The 20,213-nt window shown below is 41.3% G+C and overlaps 1 protein-coding gene across 1 annotated transcript in view; it reads left to right on the top strand.

The window, feature by feature from the left end:
• The window catches only part of ADAMTS6 (ADAM metallopeptidase with thrombospondin type 1 motif 6), a 165,260-nt gene that overhangs the window by 100,463 nt on the left and 44,584 nt on the right, over positions 1–20,213 (top strand). Inside the window, exons 13-14 of the mRNA XM_064140247.1 lie at positions 10,048–10,193; positions 12,373–12,436. Coding sequence (XP_063996317.1) covers positions 10,048–10,193; positions 12,373–12,436 — 210 coding nt within the window. The remainder of the gene's footprint in view (positions 1–10,047; positions 10,194–12,372; positions 12,437–20,213) is intronic.

The following is a 20,213-nucleotide window of genomic DNA, read 5'->3' as shown; positions in this document are numbered from 1 at the left end:
TGCTTAAGAGTTAGCCAATGAAAATAGAGACACTTTCACTTTCTACTAGAAATGTTACCTTTTATATTACAGTAACAGAAAATGCTAGAAGCCCTACTCCTAAATCAACAGTCTAGATTTATTTTGGAACCCCCACTCCTTGTCAATGACAAGGAGAAATTTACCTCAATTTGTATTTTTTTAAACCATGAGACTACAATTAACAACTTGAGATGCTTTAAGACACTGTTGCTGTGGGCCAGAGGCTTTAATCAGTTTGCTGTCTACAAAACATCTCTTTCCAGGCTTCAATACCTTGTTCCATTGTTACGTTTTAGATCGTAATGACAGAATTCATATTGTTTTACACAGGGAAACTGCTTATGCCTGTTAACAGCAGACAACTCTGTCAGTAAACTGCAGCTTCAAAGATTTCCTGTAAGTTAGTAGTTCCTTGAAGAAAAAACAAAACAAAACAAAAAACAAAAACCAAAACCACAATCAGAAAATATGCAGCTCCCTTTACCACACACTAAGAAGAAAATAACAGGTTAGAATTCAATAGCATGTAATTATTATTATTACCATCATTATTATTATATTTATGTTGCAGTTATGCTTAAGGATCACAACCAAATTATGTCCTATTTTGCTGAGCTCTGTCCAAATACATAATAAATTATGTTCCCTGTGCTAAAGGCCTAAGAAGACTGTATCATATTTGGAGAGTCAGTTTCTGCTTTTGGTTACTCTGATGTAAATTTGATGTAACTATTAACTGAAAGCAAAATTTGATCCACTGTGCATTAATATTTTATTGGCAGAGTTGGGAGGGATTCCTGCAATTGAAATGGCCTAATACTCTATTATAAAACCTTCTTTCAGTTGCTTGTATAAATCTGCAGAACTTTTAACTCTTTGGGCTGCAATTGCCTGCAGAAGATGTCTGCCTTCATCTGGAGGTTTTGGAAGTGTTTTCCATAGATGTTACTCAGGTGTTTTCTGCATACAGGGGAAGAGAATAAAGTGTTTTCTTCCTGCTGGTGGAACTTGCACATGTGTTCTGTTTTGAGGCATTAATATATTCACGCTTCGGTGAAGGGGTTTGCGTACAAAATTTAACACTTTTACCATATTTCTAATAATAGTTTTAAATACACACAAAATTTCTCTCTGGAATGCACAGAGATGTGTTTGCGAAAGAAAATGAACGTACTTTCAAAGAAAACTCTGATAAGGAAATGGTATAGGTAAAATAACAAGACAATAGGAATGTTTCCTTTGTCTTTGAATGCCAAGTAATAAGAAAACCCCATCCTTTTTTAATGTCATTGTTTAGATCCATTATAGGGTGCAAAAAATAAACACAGAGTGCTGCACAGGCAGTTCAAATAGCAAGATTGCATGCTGATTTAAGTTATTACTGGACATTGTGACAAGATAGGTTTAACTCTTATTGGACAACCTGTTTTCTTGCAAAATACATGTAGAAGCAGTGATTGAAAACACATTGAAATTGACATGGCAAATTACGTTGAGTTTTTTTTCCCCAAGAAGAGGTAGTATCAAAACTCAGTTTCTGTCAGTCTTCTGCTTAACCACAGATATTATTGTAGAATCATAGAATGGTTTAGGTTGGAAGGGAACTCAAAGATCATCCAGTTCCAGCTCCCTGCCATTGGCAGGGACACCTCTCATTAGAACAGGTCACTCAAGGCTTCATCCAACCTGTCCTTGAATACCTCAAGGGAGAGAGCATCCACTGCCTCACTGGGCAACCTGTGCCTGTGTCTCACCATCCTCACTGTAAAGAACCCTTTCCCAATATCTAGTTTGTATCACCCCTCCTCCAGTTTAACCCAGTAAACCTCATCCAGTTGTTACAAGACGTTGTAAGTAGTCACTCCCCAGCCTTCCTGTAGGACCCCTTTAGATACTGTAAGGCTGCTATAAGGTCTTCTCAAAGCCTTCTCTTCTCCAGGCTGAAGTGTCCCAACTCTTGTAGCCTGTCCTCATAGCAGAGGTGCTACAGCCCTCTGAGCATCTTTGCGGCTCTTCCCTGGACTGATTGCAGCAGTTCCATGGCCTTCTTATATTGGAGGCTCCAGAACTGTACATAGTACTCCAGGTGGCGTCTGATGAGAGCAGAGCAAAGCGGGAGAATCCCCTCCGTTGCCCTGCTGGCCATGCTTCTCTTGATGCAGCCCCCCAGATGATTGCTGTCTGGACTGCACCTGCACACTGTCAGCTCATGTTGAGCTTTTCATCAACCCAGAACCCCAAGGTCCTTTTCCTCAGGGCTGCTCTCCAGGCGTTCTCCACCCAACCTGTACCTGTGCTTGAGATTGTGCCAACGCAGGTGCAGGACCTTACACTTGGCCATGTTGAATTTCTTGAGGCTGGCCTGGGCTCACCTCTCCAGCCTGTCCAGGTCCCTCTAGATGGCATCCCTGCCCTCCAGTAAGTTGACTGTGCCACACAGCTTGGTGTCATCCACACACTTGCTGAGTGTGCATTTGATTCCTCTGTCCATATCACTGATGAAGATGTTAAGCAGCACTGATCCCAGCACTGACCCCTGAGGGATGCCACTTGTCACTGGTCTCCAGGTGGACATTGTGCCCTTGATCACCACTCTCTGTGTGCAACCATCCAGCCAATTCATATCCAGTGAGTGCTCCACCCATCAAGTCTGTGATTTTTCCACTTTGGTGACCAGGATGTCATGTGGGACAGAGTCAAATGCATTACTCAGGTCCAGGTAGATGACATCAGTTGCCCTTCCCTTGCCCACTGTTGCTGTGACTTCATCATAAAAAGCCACTAAATTTGTCAGTCATGATTCATCCTTGGTGAAGCCATTGCTGGGTACCACCAATCACCTCTGCTTTGTTTTCCATTTTGCTGTAGCAGAGCCTTCAGGAGTATCTGCTCCATGATCTTGCCAGGCACAGAGGTGAGACTGACTGGTTGTAGTTCCCGAAGTCATCATTTTTTCCCTTCTTGAAGATGGGCATTATATTTGCCGTTTTCCAGTCAGCAGGACCTTCACCAGTTTGCCATGATCTTTCAGATATCATAGACATCTCAAATGTGTCATCAATACCATGTTTTACTTTGTTGCTAATGATCTCTAGAAGATAAATTTCAGATGGTTTACATTATTCAGAGCTTTTTGTAAATTCTGTACATGTTCAAATGCATCAGCACTGTCTTTCTAATTTAACTGAAAGCTATTTGTTCAGTGTTAGAGAAGAGTTAACATTTCAATCCTGAATATTCTATGAAGGACTGCACTTTCAAAATAGCTGTTACCTCTTATTTCTTCATATGCTTGTTATTCAATAGTTGTTACCTCATTATAGCACGTGAGGTGGCTATAATATGTGGATGAAGAATCTGTTTGTAGTCCCATTAAAAATAATGAATAGTCTGGTCATTTTGAATTATTCTGACAGAGATTCTATAAATCAGTGGCAGCTGCTGAAAGATAAATTTTCACTGTAAAATTGAGAAGAGACACTGAAATTAACAGTAAGTCCTCAGATTTGGCTTCAGCAGAGGGAAAAAAACTAGCATTTAGACTTTTTTTTACGTGGAAATGTAGGAATGTGGAAGACAATGCCTGCATGACACAAGAAACTCAAGGATTTTACACTTCTTGGGAAAGACAAAGCAGTTAAAATGCACTTATGTAATGTATATAGTCAGTATAGCGTTAAGATAATTCGAATGGTCTTCTATGTATTTGATATTCTTGTGAGTTTAACTTTTGAGTGGCTTTCATTTCATAACTCTTATTTTGATATGTTTGTACTACATTACATTATTGTTGTTATAAGCATTTTAGTATTGAGTTTCTGGCTGTAGCATAGTTCGTGTACCTGGGTAGGATCTTTAATGGACTGCTGTAAAGATTATTGTCTTTAGTTAATGAAATCATTATACATTGAATGTATCACTGTAATGAGATGAAAAAGGAAATGTCTCATGTAGATCACATAAAAATTTCATTCTCTATAATTGTACAACTGGAATAGAATAGAATCAACCAGGTTGGAAGAGACCTCCAAGAGAAGAGACCTACCCTAGCCAAACCCAGGACATGTTCAGCCCCTTGTTTGGTGCTATGTCACCTGTAGCAGAGGCATTTAGCAGTCAACATCATGCGATTTAATTCACTGTCTGTTCTCACCAAACCTACATCACCTTGCAGTACAGAGCTGAATTCTCTGTCCTCCAGTGTTTTCCAGCATGTTCACCCACGTTCTTGTGCAAAAGCAATCCCCTGGGTGGGTTTGCCTTTGCATGACACAGGACTAAATGAGACCATCTTCCTTAATATATTCATGTGCACTACTGGGCCTTTATCCCCTCCTACAGGGGAATTTTCATTGGGCAGGGCCAGTTCAGTTGGCACATCCTCTGGTGTTAACTAACTGTGTGACCAAATGCTTGTCCCAACGTTTAAAGTTCCCACCCCTAATTGCTTTCAGTGTAGCATTTAGCAGTCCCTTGTAGTGTTTGATTTTCCTGGCATCTAGTGTGTGATAAGGGCACGTGATACAACCAGTCAGCACTGTGGTTTTTGGCCCAGTTGTCAATGAGGCTGTTTTGGAAACGAGTCCCATTGTCTGACTAAATTCTTTCTGGGGTGCTGTGTTGCCATAAGATTTGCTTTTCAAGCCCCCAGATGGTGTTCTGGGCAGTGGCATGGGGCACAGAGTAGGCTTACAGCCATCTAGTGCTTGCTTCCACCATTATGAGCCTTGGCAGGTTTGTGGGAATGCAGGGCAGTCAATCTGCCAGGCCCCTCTGTATTTCAGCCATCGTCCACCATACCACAGAGGCTTTAACATCTTGGCTTGCTGGATTGCAGCACATTTCACATTTGGGGATAATGCACACAAATATCTCCATGGTTAAAACCGGCGCTTGGTCTTTGGCCCATCTGTGGGTTGCATCTCTTTTTTATGGTCTGAGGTGCTGTAGGCCCACTGACATATAAATTCTTAATGCAAATCCAAATCCATTTTAACCCCTTGCTAAGAGCAACCTGGTCTGCCTGCTGGTTGTTTTGATGTCCTTCAATGGCTTGACTCTTGGGTATGTAGGCATCCACATGATGTACTTTCATTACCAAGTTCTCCACCCAAGCAGGTATATCTTGCCATAATTCAGTAGCCCAAATAGACTTACCTCTGCATTTTTTTTCCCCTTCCATTGCTGTAGTCACCCTCACAGTGCATTTGTCACCGTCCACAGGTTGACACTGAGACAGAGCATTGGCCAGCTTTCCTGCTCAGTAGTATCTGAAGCCAGTCAGATGGATTTCACCTCTGCAAACAGAATCAAATCAGCTTTTCCCTGGGCTACTTCAGTGACTCCTTGTGTAGGACTTCACACACAGTCCATCCTTATGTTTTCCACAATGAGGCAGGACCCATCAGTGAACAGGACATATTGTCTTCATTATCTGGTAGCTTATTATATGGTGAGGTCTATTCTGCATGTATAACTGCCTCCTCCTCTGGCAACATTCCAGAGTTTTTGCCTTCTAGCTGGTTTGTGGTCAGTTCCAAGATTCCTGGATTGCTGTGTCTCCTGGTTCAAGCCCATTGTGTTGTCAGTGCGACCCACTTACTCCATGTGGTATCAGTAGTTTGGTGTACAGAGGAAATGCTTCCTTTGAATATCTGGCCCTCCAACAGCAGTCAGGATGCCAAGGAGAGCTGTGCGTCAGTATCAATCACATCCAAGGCAGCTCAAGTCAGTGCAGTTTGTATCAGTCCGTAGCAAATGCTGGGTCTCTGTTTCCACCCATGAGGTGGTCAATTGCAGGTGTGTTGGCTCCCTCTTTAAGTAGCCAGCACTCTGGTGTGATAGAAATGGGGAAGAACACATAGCGATATCAGTTGTGGTGCACCCGTCGGCTGCCCTTGACCCAGCTGGTACTGAAGTCGAGCAAGTTTGGCACAGCAGCACTTATTGTTGGTATAAATTCATTCAGGGCAAGGTAGTCTACTGTTAGTCCATTAGACTTTCACATTGGCCATATGGGGCTGTTGAAGGGTAAGCAATGTTAGCTGATTACCTCTTGGCTCTCCAACAGACAAATCAGTTGATGGATGGGAACTGGAGAGTCTTGGTTGATGTTGCGCTGTCATGGCAATGATTGGCACCCACAGCTCTTTAACCCTCATCAACCTCATCACAGAAGGGTCCTCTGAGCGAACAGGCAAGATGGACAGCCATGTGTTTTCTTGCATCTCCAAAGCAGCTATACCAAAGCCCACCAGGATGCTTTTGTGTCCTTGAAACACCGTCTCTGAGGTAGTCTACGCCAAGGATGCATGGGGCCTCTGGACCAGTCACAATGGGTTCTTTATGCCACTCCATTCTGGTTAGACTCACTTCATCTTCCTGTACACGTAGTTGTTGGGATCTCTCTGTCACCCCAGAAATACCCTCTATAGCTTGATGGCGTAGGGTAGTACACTGTGCACCAGTATCTACTAGAGCTTTACATTTCTGTGAGTATGATATGCCAGGCTCTCAGATTCACACAGTCCAGTAAACCAAATAGTCTCTTTCCTCCACCCGGCTGGAGGCAGGAGCTCTTAAATCCTGGTCAGAATTCCTCACTTTTTGTGAAAACGACTTGGTTCCTTCAGGAAAAGTAGAAGTAATATTATTCCTTCTGTTAAGATTATTCCTTCTGGTCTGTTCTAGTCCTGTTCTGTTCTGTGCTGTTGTTCTGTCCTGTTATTCTATTCTATTACATTTCTGTTCTGTTCCATTCCTATTTGGTTCTATGTTTGGTGAATTTTTCACTTGAAACTGGATCAGTGTTCTATTTTTTTCCTTCATAGCTTCCACTTTTTTTTCCCCTCACAGCTCATGTACTCTTGCATCTGGCACTGAAGTGTGTTTTCCATCCCGTTTCCTTATGTCCTCTCTGTAGTCATATAGGTAAAACCACAAGGTGCCCCATGGCATGTATTTCCCAGACTCTCTCTCTTGCACAGAGAAGTGTCTGTTCTTGATAGCTAAGTTGTGGGACCATAAAGGCGGCGAGTAGGACATAGGTTCTTTGAATTGACAGAATGCCTGGGGCAGTTCCTCCATGACTGAAATGCAGGCCCATACAGAGAAAGAGAGACTTCCCTTGTATTACCAGAGCTGGTTAAACAATTTATCCACCATCTGTCACGGGCCATTTTTCCAGAACACTACTGCCAGGGAGTTGGCAGATGATGGTGGCACACTTTGTGGAACTTCCACAACATCACTGGTGTCCATTTGACTCCATCTGGATCTGAGGATCAGTGCTTGTCTTTCCAATCATTATAAATCACCTCCAGTACTGCTGTCTCCCTCAGGTACTGGGGACCTCTCTCTATGGTGATTTGCTAGTCTAGGTGACATGTAACATCTTCCTTGGAGGGGTACCTTCCTTCATGCCTTACAGAAGCTGCCTACAGAGGCTGAGGGTCTGTGTCTGTTGTCCAAACACCTTGTCAATGCCCCTTTTCCTAGACAGGAATCCCAGCTGCTTGGTGTCCTTGCCTTCTAATTCCAAACTGTTGACCCCCTTATCCCAAGCATTAGAATAGCCACGTGGTAATAGGCTTGCCTGAACAGCATCCAAAATCCTTTCATTTGTCTCAGCTCACTCAGGGGTAAGGATCAGATGATTGCCTCTGGCACTTTGTCCTGTTCTTGTGATAGCCCTGGTCCATCATCGTCCTTTGTATTTCTGTTTCTGGATAAGAGTGACTGACACCAGCACAGGCTGGTTCTCTGGTGCTGCTACCGGCCTTTCTTTATGCTCAGGGACCTCTTTCCTTTGAGGACACTGAGTAGTGTTGAAAATGACTTGGCAAGGCCCAAGCACGTTGCAGCGATTTGTGTCTCTTGGGAACTGCCAGTTTGGCAAGATATTTTTCCAGATATTTTACTAGTTTATCAGGATTCTACCTTTGTTCAGAGGTGAAATATCAAACACTGAAGATGACCACTTTCCTAAATAGTTGCCTTTATCATTCCACACACCCTGCCAGTCACCAATGTGCAGCCTTGAGGCAGATCTCTAGAGTTGGTATTGGGAAAAAAAAAGTCACTCTTGGTGATATCATAGAATCATAGAATCAGCCAGATTGGAAGAGACCTTCAAGATCATGCAGTCCAACCTATCCCCCAGCCCTATCCAGTCAGCTAGACCATGGCACTGTGTGCCTCATCCAGTCTTTTCTTGAACACCTCCACTGGGATGCGTTCAAGAGATGCAGCAACAAAAGCATGCTGGCTTGGGCATCCTAAGGATACTCAAGATTCTCAAAAGCTGAGAGTCTCCTCCCCTGTTTTGCCCATAGATGGATTAAAATGATGTGTAAACGAGAATGCGGCATCCAAATAGCAGCTTTAAGGACTTATGTAATACCACCGTGCAAAAAGATGGACCCACATTGTGAATATGGACTGTTCAGCTAATATGAAAAATGTGTATAACAAAACTGTTTTAACAGGCCTTTCTCAGATATTTCATTATCTCAACCCTTTGGACCCCACATTGGATGCCAAAAAAGGTTTTAAGATCTGTACAATCTTTGTTTACATAAAACTTTTTTTTTTTTTAAATTAATGTTACTTTTTAACCTAAGAAGTTAAATTCTCTTTTCAGCTACTTCCAGAATTATCTGGTATAGTTCAGGTCATTGTGAATATCTGTATTTACGTGTTCGTCTATGTCCCACATTACTTGGCTTTTTGTACCTATTAGTATAAAGTCAACATTTGAGTCCTACAGTACTACTTATGGGTGAACAGGGGTATGTCTGTCCCTGTTCACCCTGCTAAAGACTGGATGAGGCACTTAGTGCCATGGTCTAGTTGACTGGATAGGGCTGGGAGATAGGTTGGACTGGATGATCTTGGAGGTCTCTTCCATCCTGGTTGATTCTATGATTCTATGATTCTGTCTTCTATTCTTGTCACAGTGCTTTAGTCAAATACATATTGCTAATTTTGCACACAGAAGTTGTCTGGGTTTCTTTTTGGAAAGGGTCAGTACTCTCTTACAGGAATTCAAGGGGGTTAATCAGCGTTTACTCAACTTTTTGGAAGTGTCACGTACAGGTTCAGGTCACAACAGATCCGAAGCTGTGCTCTGCTTTTGTTGCCTAACAGCCTGTGACAGTGGGAAGGGGATATCTAACTTACCTACTCTGGATTCTTAGTGATGCAGTAGGCACCAGAATGTGGATCAAACTCTAATCTCAATGATTATTTCTGAATGGCTTAAAAGAGGTTTCTGATTAAGGAAATAAAAAACTTATTTTAACACCTAGCCATTTTTTGTGTGAATTGTCTGTGATTTTCCATGCCTGATATAAGTAACAATATTGGAAAGTTTTAGGTGTTTGTATGAGTGAAGAACACATGTTCATTCTGTCCATGAACAAGTGGCCAGTCACTATTACATAATTATTTTCTGTACCATGTCTAATGCTTTGGCACTACTTTTATTATGTCTGTAGGGTTAGTATAAATCAAGTGCTGCAACACATTCTTCTTCCATTGTAATCTTGTTCAGGCTTTGTTTTTTAAAATTTAAGGGAATACATTCTTAAAAGCACTTCTGGGTGGAATTTTTTGTTTTGTGTACTGGACCCCCTACATCAGTCCCAAGTGGAGGGTGTTTTGCTAAATTGATCTTAGAAACTAATCTTAATATTTAAAAATTACGTAAGCAACCTGCAGTTTCTTTAAGTTGAAACATTAAGGAGGGTATATGAAGTAAAAGGCACATCTTTACTTTAAACTTGCTTTAACTTCTGGTGTGTATTAGGGACCTATATTTCATGATGTGGGGAAGACAATTAACGAATCACACACACCCTCACCGATGTCTAAACATGGATAGAAAAAGTAAAATATTAGTCTTGTTATCTGCACAGAGAATGCTAATGCCTATAATTGGTCATTGCCTGACCCTTACATTTTTTTTCTGTCTGGATAACTGTCAGTCTGGAAGCTAATTTTGTGTTTTTCTGTGAAATCTTTCAGTGGTGTTATCAGGGAGAGTGCGTACCTTTTGGCACTTGGCCCCAGAGCATAGATGGGGGTTGGGGTCCGTGGTCAATATGGGGAGAGTGCAGCAGGACCTGCGGGGGAGGAGTCTCCTCATCTATAAGACACTGTGACAGTCCAGCGTAAGTAGCTAAAGTAAGCCGGAGCCAACAAAAAGACACATTTGGAAACTGTTTAAAACTGTGGTTTCACATGTTATCTGTAAAAATGTTTTGCTAGTTTGCCAACATTTGTCTTCAAAACAGCAGACAGAAACACTTAAACAGGAGAAGTTCACTAGACATGCTTTGCACATTTTTAATGTATCTTATGTACTGTAAAAGACAGCTGGATTTATATTTAGCAGTAACCAGAATGACTTTCTTTCTGCGACTTGCTGTCCATACAAAATATATTGTTTATCCCTTTGACCTTTTTTTTTTAAAGGTATATTACCTCAAATGCTTGTCTATAATATAAGTATTGCCAGTTACTTATTAAAAAGAGCCACACAGTATTTCCAAACCTTTACATACAACAGCTTACACATAAACTATAGTTAAGTAGTGTTATGTTACATACAATACATTTATATGCTGTCCTGTCCAGCACTTAATTGTGACTCCCTGCTGACTCTCAAAGCAATTCATCAACTTCTCTTCTCCCCACTACTCCCTGTTGGTCCATCTGCTCTCTCTTGATCTGTTGTTTGTATCTATGCTGGTCCTGTTGTCTGCCTGCTTTTCAATGTCCTGAGTGCTGTGAAGGTCTGTGTCAGATAAGTGCTCCTCTCTCTGTCACTACACTTTTTAGGTGAGGAATTCTTGGTTATTTCTGTTGCTTGCTTTGATGAATGATTCACTGCCTTTTTCTCTGTTGGTGCTTGCTGTGTTCTGGTTATCTCTTCACAACTACAAGTTATCACTGAAGGACAATTTTGCTACTCTGCTCTTATCCTCATCAGGTTAATAATTTCTATTTCCTTCACCATTACTAAAGACCACTTTTTCTTCAAAACATTGAGCTTTTGTGCTTCCTTCTTTGAAAATCCATTCCGTGGCTTTCGTCACTCTTTTCTTGTGTTCTCCTCCCTGCACACTTAGATTCTTCATTGCTGGTACTCATTTTTTGCAAGCAAGGCTGTACATCAGCTTTGCACTGCACTCTGCAAGGCAGACACCATAATGTCACATTGCTGCTGCTTAAGGTGGTTTGCTCACCTTCTATCATTACCAGTAACTGTCAAATCTGGCAAATAGCACTACTTAACAAATTCAAAAGCAGAAATTGTACGTAGCATACGACATAGCATGCCAGACCATGTTACTGAGAGAGTAATAAACATATTTTTTTGCACAGTGGTATGTAAAAATACTAGTGAGATGTTTGTTTAGAACCTGAGTAATTTCCTAAAGTTTTTTAACTACTCCTCTCACCATATATATGGGTTAGTATGTTGAAAGGTGATTACACTTGAAGTGTTTAGCAATACAGTAAGCAAATACATTTGGGAGTCTGCACTATGGGGAAAAAAATTGATTCAAGGATAGCATTGCCCAAATAAATATCTGTAATGTGAAAAACAGTGGGGATTTTCTTTTTAGTTAACTGTAAAATCTTTTATTTCGTTATTGTATAATAAACAGCAAATGTTTTTCATTTCTGTTTTCAAATTAAGAGCCAAAGAAATGAGCTCTGAATAGTCTTTCAATTCCATTTAAGTCGATGTTAATTCATTATCTGACCTCTGTGGAGATAAATAGTGTTCTTGGACAGTTTGGGAATTCAGAAAACCAGTGTCCGATACACAGTAATAGAAACCTGCTCAGATTTAATGCTGCCTAATTCAAATCAGAATCAGATTCTGAAATTACAAAATACAGTCTTTGATGGCTTTAGTATTTAGTAGGCAGTGTTTCTTTCTTTCACTGTATTTAATATGTAATATGAAAGGAAAATCACATAGGTTGTTTACACATTTCTCATCCTCTTACAAATGAAGCAAATAGCTAAAACCAATGCCTTTTTAAAAAATGTTCAAAATACAGTTAAGCTGCATTGTTTGGGATATATGCAAACTAAATACATACGATCTGAATGATAAATTTCAAGTGTCTGCTGTTGTTATCTGCTCCAATTCAAGTCAATGTTACAGTGCTTATTAAATACCATATTTTAAAATCTCATCTTAATGCTTCCATGTTTTTTCTTTTTATTTGTATAACATATATCTCTTGGACTATAGTAATAATACATTCGTATATCTCATGAACTTTCATTTGTATTAATACATATACTAATACCTAAAACACATTTTTTCAGGCCTTCAGGTGGAGGCAAATATTGTCTTGGAGAAAGGAAGCGATATCGCTCCTGTAATACTGATGTAAGTAAATTTTATTCCACTCTAAAAACGTAACCAGCTGGTCTGTTTCACGTTTTAGCAACAATGAATGTATTTTTTTCCCACATTTGAAAAAGATGTGAATTTTGTATTTTATTGGGAAGCAGTAGGACAACTCTATGTGGCAGGCAACCCTATGTGTTTTGATGAATGTTAGGATCTTTAGCTCAATGTGATGTCCCACCAACATCTTCACATTAAGGCCTGAAGTGAGTTCAACCTGAGCACCATGTTTAAAGTGAACGAGAAGCATTCTATATACACCCATGGGTACTGAGGGAACTGGCATATGAGGTTGCTGCTAAGCCACTCTCTGTTTGTTTCCAAAAGTCACGACAATCCAGTGAAGTCCTGACTGACTGGAAAAGGGGAAATATAACCCCCATTTTCAAAAAGGGGAGAAAGGGAGAGACAGAGAACTATAGGTCAGTCAATCTCACCTCTGTGCCTGGTAAGATCATGGAGCAGATCCTCCTGGAGACACTGCTGAGGCAGAGTAATATCAAAGTGGTGATTTGGTGTAACCAGCACAGCTTTGCCAAGGGCAAAGCATGCATGACAAATCTGGTGGCCTATAAAAAGGTCACAATATTAATAGATGAGAAATGAACAGCTGGCATCATCTACCTGGACCTGAGCAAAGCCTTTGACAGTGTCCTACATAACATCCTGGTCCAAGCTGGTAAAACATGGGCTCAATGGATGGACAACTCAGTGGATTAAAAACTGGCTTGACAGCTGCACCCAAAGAGTGGCTGTCAGTGGGTCCATGTCCAAGTGAAGGCCAGTGACAAGAGGAATCCCTCAAGGTTCAGTACTGGTACCAGTCTTGTTCAACATCTTAATTGGTGACATGGCATTGAATTCACCCTCAGCAAGTTCACTGACAACACCAAGGTGTGTGGTGCGTCTGACATGCTGGAGGAAATGGATGACATCCAGAGAGACCTTGACAGACTGGAGAGGTGTGCCCAAGCCAGCCTTATGAAGTTCAGTAAGATCAAGTGCAGCATCCTGCGCCTGAGTTTGGGCAATCCCAAGTGTCAGTATAGGCTGGGCAGTAACTGGCTTGAGAGCAGCCCTGGAGAGAGTGACTTATGGGTGCTGGTGGACAATAAGCTCAACATGAGCCAGCAGTGTGCACTTGCAGCCCAGAAAGCCAAGTATATTCTGGGCTGCATCAAGAGAAGTGTGGCCAGCAGGTCAAGGGAGGTGATTCTCCCCCTCTACTCCACTCTGATGAGACCACACCTGGAGTATTGCACCCAGTTCTGGAGCCCCTATTACAGGAAGGATATGGATATGCTGGAACATGTCTACAGAAGGGCCACAAGGATGATTGGAGGGCTGGAGCACCTCTCTTATTAAGACAGACTGAGGGAGTTGGGCCTGTTCAGTCTGGAGAACAGAAGGCTCTGAAGAGACCTTTTATTCTGGCCTTCCAGTATCTGAAAAGGGCCTACAGGAAAGCTGGTGAGGGACTTCTTAGGATGTCAGGTAGTGACAGGACTAGGGGGAATTAAGCAAAATTTGAAGTGGGTAGATTCAGGTTGGATGTTAGGAAGTTCTTCACCATGAAGGTGGTGAGACACTGGAACAGGTTGCCCAGGGAGGTCTTTAAGGCAAGGCTGGATGGGGCTCTGAGCAACCTGATCTAATGTGAGGTGTCCTTACCCATGGCAGGGGAGTTGGAGCTAGATGATCCTTGAGGTCTCTTCCAGCCCTGACAGTTCTATGGTTCTGTGATTCTAGGATCAGAGTAAAGGACTGTCTAAAAAATGTTATAAATACAGTGTATGGTTTACTAAATGGGTTCATGCTTGTTTCTGTATTTTCCAGTCAAGATGTTGTGTACTACTAAGTTAAGTCCCTGATGGATATCTAAATATATTCCATTATTCTTTTAAAGAAGGCAGGAACTGTAAAAAAATCTTGGCTGATAAAACCTATTCTTATACAAGCATTAATATTTATCTTTCTTTTGAACCTGTGTCACTCAGGTTTCTGACAGCTTTTCTGTTTATTTGGAATTGATGTCATGACAAACTGCAACCTAGAATATTCTGTCTGTCCTTTTCAAGCAATTTTCTTTTTTTTTTTACATTCACATTGTATCAGTTTGTACACAGAATCTAAGACTGGTTTAAAAATTTACATTGGCACACTAGATCCTCCTGCCTTAACTCTTTGAAGTAACTGTCCAGGCATTCTTATCTAAAAATCTTTATCTCCAACAGATAATATTTAGCATCTGTGACAGTAACTGGTATACAAGGAAGTTTACATAACACGTAATCATCCTCCCACACAAACATGCATCAGTTTTTTAATGCTTTTTATTATTAACTATCATGCCATAGCTATATAGTAATACTGTTGAAGTGTTGCTAGGGTCTGTTTTATTCTTATCGTATTTTAAGTCTTGTTGTCAGACACTTTTCATATAGTTTTTTATTATTTCTTTTTCCTTCCCTTATTGTCTTTGTTTGGTTATTACTGAGAGGAAGCCTAGAGAGTCACAGAAGGAATATCTACAAGTTATCTGAGGAGGCCATTCAGGCTGTTCCCTGTCTCAAAGGCAAAATCAGCTGTAATGAAACTGTTCGTAATGGGTGGATAGGCAGGTAGCTGATCTGTTTTGAAATACCTCCATCTTGGGCAATGTCCTTAGGACTTTTCAATATCTATACAGTCAGAAGAATTTTCACAAAATATAGTGTATGTTTTCCTATCCACCAAGACTCTTATTTATCTCTCCTAAGTAAGAAGACAGCTGATACTATTCCTTCTAAGGGAGCCTGTGCTGTGCTTGCAGACTACTTTCATATTTGTACTTAATCTTATATGCAGTAGACTGGGTCTCTGTGTTAATAGCCTTTGGGATCCCAGTAGTGCAGATCTTCCCTCAGCATGGTGCCCAAGCCTATGAAGGATTCTCTCTGAGGTCTGTCAGAGTTAACTATAACTTTGAACTTAGTCTGTGATCTTAGCAATGGGATTCCATTTGTTTAGTTCAGTATTGTGTGCATTTTTCTTACAGGAGCGACAGTATTTATCTACTCCATGTTAATCTGTAAAGTCCAAGTCTCTTTCAAAGGAGCTGCTGTTTAGGAAGTCATTCCTCAGCTTGTGCCTGCACAGTTGATTGTCCTTATACAAATGTTGTAATTTGCATCCACTGTGTTATTTCAAACCACTGCTCCAATTTATCAATGTCTATTTAAAACCCCATTCCTCTATTCCAAAATAGTCATTCCCCACCTATACTTGAATTTCAATCAATTATTTTAGAAGGATATTGGAAAGGAAACTTTATATTTTATTAACTAGGTTTTGAAAACAAATCTTGAGCAATGGCAGACTGGGGCCAGGCAATTAGTAAATCCCAGCTTAATAATTTTTTTTTAGCCTGTATTTCCAGTACGGTTTTCCAGTGCATAAACATATTTGTATTTACAGAAGTTTAGATTTACTGCCTTAATGGTTTCAGAAATCACAGTCTGTTTGCTTTATAGTCATATTTAGGGTTCCACATAGCTAAGAATTGCTGAGACCAGTAGATTTTGTTTCAAGATTTATGATAGTCCTTTGTACTTGGCTGCTTTTATGAAATTGTATGTTTGATTATGTAAGCATTAAGTGCATGCAAATATGCCTTTGTTCTTAGGGAAAAAAAAGTGTTGTTTGTACATCTTCTATGCTGAACTTTGTTTTGCAATGTCAGTGTTCACTGCCTATCTGTAATTTTTGATGTAGCTCTCCCTAAAGCTCCTACTAGTCATAAATGAAAAAAAACCAAACTTATTTTTTACGTCATTTTTGTTTCAGAGATGAGTTAGTTCTGTTGCCCTTTCTGTTGACTTAATTTAATTCTTTGGCCACTGTTCACACACTCCAATTATTTCTCATCAAAGACTTTCAAAGTCATATAAGACTTCTTAATTCTAAAGGCATCTGCTAATGGAAACATTGAGATCAGCACAAATAATATTAGCTATTGAGTTCTGGAATAAAAAAGATAGTAGAACACGCTCATCAGGAGCTTATTTTCTACCACAAACCACATTATCTCTGACAAAAATATATGTATTTTTTCCAACCAATGTATTTTTAGTTAAAACAATACCAAGTGTTGATTGAATTGCAAGGCACACAGTTACTCATCAGGAACAGTGTGGCCAGTACGACAAGGGAGGTTATTCTTCCCCTGTACTCAGCACTGGTCAGGCCACACCTTGAGTCCTGTGTCCAGTTCTGGGCTCCTCAATTCAAGAAAGATGTTGAGGTGCTGGAACATGTCCAGAAAAGGGCAACAAAGCTGGTGAGGGGCCTGGAGCACAAATCCTATGAGGAGAGGTTGAGGGAGCTGGGCCTGTTTAGCCTGGAGAAGAGGAGGCTCAGGGGTGATCTTATTACTGTCTACAACTACCTGAAGGGACATTGTAGCCAGGTGGGGGGTGGCCTCTTCTGCCAGGCAACCAGCAACAGAACAAGGGGACACAGTCTCAAGTTGTGCCAGGGTAGGTATAGGCTGGATATTAGGAAGAAGTTCTTCCCAGAGAGAGTGATTTGCCATTGGAATGGGCTGCCCAGGGAGGTGGTGGAGTCACCGTCCCTGGGGGTCTTTAAGAAAAGCCTGGATGAGGCACTTAGTGCCATGGTCTAGTTGATTGGATAGGGCTGGGTGCTAGGTTGGACTGGATGATCTTGGGGGTCTCTTCCAACCTGGTTGATTCTATGATTCTACTCAGTTAAAGTATTTTATTGTCTGATTTAAAATATGTGAATCTTAAATTGATGCTCATCTGAAAAAGCAGAAGCCTCCTTATTCTCATGTATTATAAGGAGCATGTATTTCATATATTCTTACATATGATGAGGAATTTGCTTACAAGTTCTGAAAATGGTTTAGAGGTATGAAAATATGTATGTACCCATACCTTTAAAAGATTCTCAATCTTCAGTCTTGGACAGGTGCATCCTTCACCAGGTTAAGAACTGGCTGGATGACCGGGCACAGAGAGTGGTTGTGAATGGTGCCGCATCCATGTGGTCTCTGCTGACCGGTGGTGTGTCCTAGGAATCAGTACTGAGCCCACTTCTATTCAACATCTTTATTGATGACCTGGATGAGGGGATCAAGTCTACTGTCAGTAAATTTGCAGATGACACAAACTTGGGAGGGAGTGTTGATCTGCGGGAGGGTGGGAAGATGCTGCAGAGGGACCTGGACATGCTGGGTCAATGGGTTAAGGACAATGATATGAGATTCAACAGGACCAAGAGCAGAGTCCTACACTTTGGCTTCAATAACCATATGCAATGCTACAGCCTGGGGGATGAGTGACTGGAGAGCAGCCTGGCAGTGAGCGACCTAGAAGTGCTGGATGACAGCAGACTGGACATGAGCCAGCAGTATGCCCAGGTGGCACAGAAAGCCAGTTGCATTCTGGCCTGTATCAGGAGTAGTGTGGCCAGCAGGACTAGGGATGCAATTCTGCCCCTACCCTTGGCACTGGCACTGGTGAGGCCTAAGCTTGAGCACTGTGTGCAGTTTCAGGGCCGTCAATGCAAGAAGGATACTGAGGTGCTGGAGTGGGTCCAGGAGAGAGACTGGTGATGAGGCTGGAGGGAAAGTTGTATGAAGAAAGGCTGAGGGAGCTGGGGTTCTTTGGAGTGGAGAAGAAGAGACTTAGAGAGGACCTTATCACTCTCTACAATAGGCTGGATGTTAGGAGGAAGTTCTTGCCAGAGAGAGTGATTGGCATTGGAATGGGCTGCCCAGGGAAGTGGTGGAGGCACCGTCCCCAGAGGTGTTCAGGAAAAGACTGGATGAGGCACTTAGTGCCATGGTCTAGTTGACTGTCTAGGGTTGGGTGCTAGGTTGGACTGGATGATCTTGGAGGTCTCTTCCAACCTGGTTGATTTTATAATTCTCTGAAGGGAAGTTGTGGTCAGTTGGGGGTTGGGCTCTTCTCCCAGGCAACTAGTGACAGGACAAGAGGGCATGGCCTGAAGTTGCACCAGGGAAGGTTTAGGTGGGCTATTAGGAAGCACTTGCTCACAGAGAGGCTGATTAGACCCTGGAAAGAACTGGCCTGGGAGGTCATGTGGAAGACCTCCTCCCTGGAAGTCTTTAAGAAAAGATGGGATGTGGCACTTGGTGGCATGGTTTAGCTAATATTCTGGCAACAGGTTATAGGCTGGGCTTGATGATCTCAGAGGTCTTTTCCAGCCTCGGTGATTCTGTGATTCTGTCTTCAGAATGTAGGGAAATGTTTTTGGGGTTTGATTTTTTTTTTTTTTTGTTCCTTTATGCATATATTCACAGATACTCTTTGTTACTGTCATAATTTTAATACTTTCCATATTTCAATATCTTCCTGACTTTTCTAAAACACATTAATGTAAAGAGCTGCATACCTGAGTTTCAACTGTCATCCTTCTGTCTGTCTTTCTCTACTTCTGTGAGATGCAGTATAGGCCTTTGTTAACAGGAAGCTAATTATTTTGATTACTGAAAAGTCTGTCCAACTTTAAGCTCCAGGGTAAACACATTTCTGTCAAATAAGATGTTTGGTGAGATAAGATGTTCAGTGTCATGTCAGTGTTGGTTTGGTGATTTGTCTTCAGACAATCTATTTCAGAAGAGCTTTTTTAATGCTCTTAGGAAAGTCAGTGTGTTTTTTTAACTCACAATTTTAATTACATCATCGTCATCATCTTCTCAGGACCACCTTAAGGCCTGACTTTAATTTATCACATATTTGTTAGATTCCTACCTCATGATTTCTAGTCTTCTGGAAGAGGATTTGGAAATGCAAGCAGCCTTTTGGTTGACAAGTTAGTCCTTGTACTGTAACCGCATGAAAAAAAGTGAAGTAAGTATGTATTTGCCCAATAAAGGGAAATAGTTACTGTACATTTGCTTTGGGAACAGAGTACATGTAAAAAAGAGACAATGTCAAAGATCTGACATTTTAGAAATGTCTGCTGCATCTTACTTTACAGTAGCATTTTTGCATTTCTCTACCTATTATTGTGATAGAATCATAGTATGCCATGTCAGAAGGGACCCCAAGGATTCATCAGCTGTTCCAACCTTTTCTGGCAAAAGCATGGTCTAGACAAGATGACTTAATACCCTCTCCTGTCAAATCTTAAAAGTGTCCAGTGTTGTGGAATCCACCACTACCTACCCTAGGGATACTATTCCAGTGACCGATTGCTGTCATTGTGATGTTTTTTTTTCCTCAAAATCTCCCAAGGAGTAATTTGCATTCATCTTTTCCATGTGACTCTCTCTTAAGTTGAAGTCTCCATCTTTGTAGCCACTCTTTAAATACTGGAACATGGTGATAAAGTCTTCCCTAAGCAGGCCTTTCTCAAGGCTGGACAAACCCAGGTTTTCCAGCCTTTCCTCATGTGATAGACTTCCTTGCTCTTTGATCATCTTTGTCCGAACCCCCTTCAGCCTATCCATATCTTTTTTGTATTATGGAGACCAGAACTGAACACAGTATGCCAGGTGTGGCCTGAGAAGTGCTGAGTAGAGGAGGATAATGATTAGAAGGCTACTATAAGACCTTCTCAAAGCCTTCTCTTCTCCATGTTGAAGAGCCTGAACTCTCATAGCCTGTCCTCATAGCAGAGGTGCTCCAGCCCTCTGATCATCTTCATGTCCTTCCTCTGGACTTGCTCTAACAGTTCAATGTCCTTGTGTTGGACAACAACAACAATTTTATGAGTTGTATATTAT

The sequence above is a fragment of the Pogoniulus pusillus genome, chromosome Z, assembly GCF_015220805.1.
Source record: "Pogoniulus pusillus isolate bPogPus1 chromosome Z, bPogPus1.pri, whole genome shotgun sequence".
In the NCBI taxonomy this organism is placed as follows: domain Eukaryota; kingdom Metazoa; phylum Chordata; class Aves; order Piciformes; family Lybiidae; genus Pogoniulus; species Pogoniulus pusillus.
The sequence above is the reverse complement of the archived record's forward strand: the minus strand, read 5'-3'. Positions and strand labels throughout refer to the sequence as shown.